This window comes from Arachis hypogaea, chromosome 20 (assembly GCF_003086295.3).
Source record: "Arachis hypogaea cultivar Tifrunner chromosome 20, arahy.Tifrunner.gnm2.J5K5, whole genome shotgun sequence".
NCBI classification, from domain to species: Eukaryota; Viridiplantae; Streptophyta; class Magnoliopsida; order Fabales; family Fabaceae; genus Arachis; species Arachis hypogaea.
In genome coordinates, this window is record NC_092055.1 from 99,635,737 (window position 1) to 99,640,329 (window position 4,593).

A 4,593-nucleotide genomic window follows, 5' to 3' on the forward strand; every position below is an offset into this window, starting at 1 on the left:
CCCGCGTGGTCTCCTCCACGATCACACGGCTGCCCTATGCATATCTTTCCACCTCCCAAAGCAGTCCACTCCCCAGCACTGCCTCCTGTTGATCGGTTTCCTCCTTCATCTACGATCGAACAGTCAACCACCAATAACAATTAACCAACCAGCGCCGCCCTCTCGTCCGCACAGAACGCAGCCGGTTTTGACTCCTTCAAAATGGCAGAATTGCAAGAAGAGCGTGTTTCAAGCAAGGGTCCTCCTTTATGCACATCACCTACCCGAAATTCATTAATGGAGGTAGATATAGTTGAACCGTTAGTATGTGTAGCCTCTAACGTTTCAGAAAATTTATCATACGAACAAGAAAACTTACCCGGCGATGTCGCTGGCCACGGTCACAAGTCGAACAAGGTGAGCAATTAGGATCCTCAAATTCTGCCATGGATGTTTATTTTGCGCTTAATTTTTATGTTTAGTCACAATGTAAATGAGTTCTTTAATTGTATGTTTATTGAAACATGCAATTGTAATCGATCAGTTGAGATGCAACTAAATTTACGTTTGTTTTATATTTAATGGTATGATTATATGCATTGAGGATTAGGTGAAATTAATTAATCATTTCATGCTTATATGATTATATCTAGGAAGCATATTTTCGTACGTGTTTTTGTATAATGGCATCTTTATTTGCTAATCATCCTATTATGGACTTATGTGCTTATATGGATGATGGAATAGCATAATTTAATTTTTTGGTATGCTAATATGAATGCATTTTTATCTATGGTGTGCGTATATTATCCGTACATGATGATCATGCAAGTATGTAAAATAGATAACCATAGGGTGATGCAATAGCTGAATTTGTTTACTGAATTGAAGTGAATGCTACTTGTATTTACAACATGCTAATCATGGAATGCTTATATGAGTGTTTTAATGATGTAATTTTATGCTTATATGCTCACTGCATATTTTTTAGTTATATGCTCATATGCTTCCTGCATATTATTTTAATATTTTTCATGCTTATGGGATTATATGGTTATGTGTATCTTACATGTGCTTATATGGATGATGGGATAACATAATTTAATTTTTTGGTATGCTAATATGAATGCATTTTTATCTATGGTGTGCGTATATTATCCGTACATGATGATCATGCAAGTATGTAAAATAGATAACCATAGGGTGATGCAGTGGCTGAATTTGTTTACTGAATTGAAGTGAATGCTACTTGTATTTGCAACATGCTAACCATGGAATGCTTATATGAGTGTTTTAATGATTTAATTTTATGCTTATATGCTCACTGCATATTTTTTAGTTATATGCTGATATGCGTCCTTCATATTATTTTAATATTTTTCATTCTTATGAGATTATATGGTTATGTGTATCCTACATTTGCATAAATTAACCAATTATATAAAAACAATTCTCTTGGCTTGATTTGTAGCTGTTGTTATATTTTCGGTGATTATTTTAGAGATTTTATTTAAATGAGTTTTGATAAGGATCTTCCTCCTTTTGGTACTCTGTTTGTTTTGGAGCTATAGGTCATGCAGTTGTCGGATGTTACGGATGTTGGAAGTGAAAATATGGAGCTTGGTGATGAGGTATTAGAGTCAAGCTTACTTTTGTGTAGTCATAATGTTCATGTTTGATTTGATAACTAATGGTAATTAATTTTTGGGACTCTCAGATTAATATAAAATACAGTTACCAGATCATGGTTGCCTACAAGAAGACGAGATATCAAGAGTTGGAATGCGGTTTGCTCAGTTACAGATGGCTCATGACTTTTATGTTACATATGCAAAGAAAGCTGGATTTGCAACTAAGATAAGGACAACAACATTTGACAAGAACACCAAGGCTCCCGTTAACCAAGTTATACACTGTAATCACGACAGGATCCGCGAGTCTTGTGTTAAATCACCAATGCAGAAGAATACGATTTCAGCTGCTGGGTGCAAGGCAAGGATATATGTAAAGTTTGATAAAGATTTGCAAGACTGGGTTTTGTTCAAGGTTGACTTGACGTACTCACATCCTTGTTCACCGAGAAAGGCAGTGCACTACCATGAGTATAGGAAGCTGACCATGCATACGAAGTACGTGATCGAAGATAATGATGAGGCTGGGATTCGACCAAATAAGACATTCCTTGCTTTGTCAAATGAGGCTAGTGGCCCCTCTAACTTGGGATTCTTAGAGAAGGATTTAAGAAACTATATAACAGCAAGGCTCCAAACTAGCAACGTGAATGCAGATGTCAGGGAGATGATGAGCTACTTCATGAGAATGAAGGACATCAATCCAAACTTCTTTTACGCGGTGAAGTTGGACGAGGAGTGTAAATTTAAGAGCGCAGTATGGATTGATGCAAGGTGTAGGGCGTCGTATGAATACTATGGAGACGTCGTGTCAGTTGATAGCACGTACAGTACAAATAGGTACGTAGTAGTTAAGTTGGTGTTTTTTCCTTTTCTTGATAAAACGCTATTCGATCGTGATTGGCATTTCTTACTTTTGGTTTGTTTTTCTAGTAGGCATGGATTACCGTTTATGTCGTTTGTTGGGGTCAACCACCATGGTAAGTCGACCCTCCTCGGTTGTGCTTTGTTGGGTAATGAGAAAATCGCAAGTTATGAGTGGGTTTTTAGCCAATGGGTGAAGTGCATGGGAACTGCTCCACAGTGTATCATAACTGATCAATGTCGATCCATTTACTGTGGGATCAAAAATACTTTACCCGACACACGCCACCGGTGGTGCATCTAGCATATTATGAATAAGTTACCTTCCAAGCTTGGGGGTTATCGCCGGTACGGAGCTTTGTATGGTGACCTAAACGACATTGTGTGGAACTCTCAGACCGAGGAGTCATTTGAAGATAAGTGGGCTGATTTTATAGATGAGTACAACTTATATGACAACACATGGCTATCAGGTTTGTTACTATACGATTACTTCACACGCTTTAATTGCAATTAGTTGGCATTTGAATGTTTAGTGTTATCAGTAATTTTGGATGAGAATTATATGGATGTTCATTATAGTATACATTTGGATGTTTAATATATCAGTGATTGTGGATAGTCATTTCTCAGGTGTAGTGATATTTTTGGTGCTAGCTTTCTATACTTAATTTGGGATTATTTATTTCTTGTAGATCTATATGATGACCGACGCATGTGGGTCCCAATATACTTCAAGGGTGAATTTTGGGCAGCAATGCGGAGTACGCAAAGGAGTAAGAGCATGCACGCATTCTACGGTGGATACTTACACAGTAAAACTAGCTTGGTTTAATTTGTTCACGAATATGACAATGTGCTTAGAGTCAAGGAGCAGAAGGAACTGGAGGATGATGCTGCAGACTCGAGGGGGGTAATTCCTTGTGCAACGACCTCGCCTATGGAGAAACAGTTTCAGCAAGAGTATACCACAAGCATTTTTAGGGATGTTCAAATTGAGTTTGTGAAGAAGGCTAACTGCAGAGTTTCTGCAGTTGATGAACAGGGTCCATTGGTCTGCGTGAAGGTGGAAGAGGAAAAACTAGTCAACGATACTATTCTATGCGTTCCGTACGATGTTCACTTTGACCGTTCCACACAGGAGCTTCGTTGTGAGTGCAATCTTTTTGAGAGTTCAGGTGTATTGTGCTGTCACTGCCTTGAAGTTTTCCATTCGTATAAAGTGTACAAAGTACCTTCCAGTTATGTTCTCCCTCGATGGAGCAAGAAGATAAAGCGCAAGCATACGTATGTCAAAAGTATCCATGATGTCAGTCGGTCGGATGAGAGTCATGTTGCATTCAGGGGACTGTGTGCACACTTCTATAATGTTGCTCAAGAGTTCGTCGGTGACGATGATGAAACAGCATTGCTGCATGTTGCTTTGGAAGAAACAAGGGCCAAGTTGGCTGCGCACCATCCCAAAATGAGGTCCGAGAGCGTGTCAGATATCCAGACCAACATTGGCTCACAGAGTTCGAACGATGTTGGTGTTGATGACATCCAAGGTCCATCGAAGGTCACCACAAAGGGCAGGCCAAAGAGTAAGAGGCTCGGCTATGCCCTTGAGAAGTCCTTCAAGAATTCAAGACGGAGAAAATAAAAGAATTCATCACCGGTAGATGTTTGGCTTAATCTCAACTTTGTATGTTTATTTAGTATATTACTATCCTAGAACATAACTGTTGGACTTATTCTTTTTTTTTTTGGTTGGTGGTTCGTCCGCACGTATTTCAAGATATAAACCATGGTGCTGTTGCTGGCCTGAATGTTCCCGACCAAGCCGGTGGTTTCATGTCTTTGTCAAGCTCCTTCAACAAAAAGTAGGATTAGTTGGACAAGGTTGTGATGATGTATATTTTCTCATTTCTGTCTTCGTATGGATTCACGTTTGTTTCAAGGTTCTAAGACAGCTGTTGCAAACGTCCACATGTTATTAATTGCAAGAACTCTTTTTGCATTTGTTAGAACGAACCATTTTACTATTTTTATTTTGTGTAGACTTAATGCATAAAGAGTATATTTGATGGTTATTCTATAATTTACGAGATAGTTTAATAAAGTTGTACCTGATTTCTAC

The 4,593-nt window shown here is 38.5% G+C and overlaps 2 protein-coding genes across 2 annotated transcripts; both read left to right on the plus strand.

The window, feature by feature from the left end:
- The first annotated feature begins 201 nt into the window (after positions 1 to 201).
- Positions 202 to 2,778, plus strand: LOC112786048 (protein FAR-RED IMPAIRED RESPONSE 1-like). The gene is made up of 4 exons (XM_025829473.1): positions 202 to 396; positions 1,551 to 1,610; positions 1,714 to 2,450; positions 2,547 to 2,778. Exons 1-4 carry the CDS (start codon positions 202 to 204, stop codon positions 2,776 to 2,778), a joined length of 1,224 nt encoding a protein of 407 aa, XP_025685258.1.
- Positions 2,779 to 2,784: 6 nt separating this feature from the next.
- LOC112786049 (protein FAR1-RELATED SEQUENCE 6-like) lies at positions 2,785 to 4,116 on the plus strand. The gene is made up of 3 exons (XM_025829474.1): positions 2,785 to 2,947; positions 3,170 to 3,242; positions 3,339 to 4,116. The coding sequence occupies exons 1-3, from the start codon at positions 2,785 to 2,787 to the stop codon at positions 4,114 to 4,116; spliced, it is 1,014 nt and encodes a 337-aa protein (XP_025685259.1).
- The last annotated feature ends 477 nt before the right edge of the window (positions 4,117 to 4,593 follow it).

What these genes read in the sequence shown, in the direction of transcription:
- LOC112786048 (XM_025829473.1), top strand. Translation starts at nt 202, where the DNA reads ATGGCAGAATTGCAAGAAGAGCGTGTTTCAAGCAAGGGTCCTCCTTTA. An exon ending in ATATGGAGCTTGGTGATGAG is followed by an intron (nt 1,611 to 1,713) that starts GTATTAGAGTCA and finishes TATAAAATACAG; the next exon opens with TTACCAGATCATGGTTGCCT. An exon ending in AGCACGTACAGTACAAATAG is followed by an intron (nt 2,451 to 2,546) that starts GTACGTAGTAGT and finishes TTTTTCTAGTAG; the next exon opens with GCATGGATTACCGTTTATGT.
- LOC112786049 (XM_025829474.1), top strand. Translation starts at nt 2,785, where the DNA reads ATGAATAAGTTACCTTCCAAGCTTGGGGGTTATCGCCGGTACGGAGCT. An exon ending in TGACAACACATGGCTATCAG is followed by an intron (nt 2,948 to 3,169) that starts GTTTGTTACTAT and finishes TATTTCTTGTAG; the next exon opens with ATCTATATGATGACCGACGC. An exon ending in TGGGCAGCAATGCGGAGTAC is followed by an intron (nt 3,243 to 3,338) that starts GCAAAGGAGTAA and finishes CAATGTGCTTAG; the next exon opens with AGTCAAGGAGCAGAAGGAAC.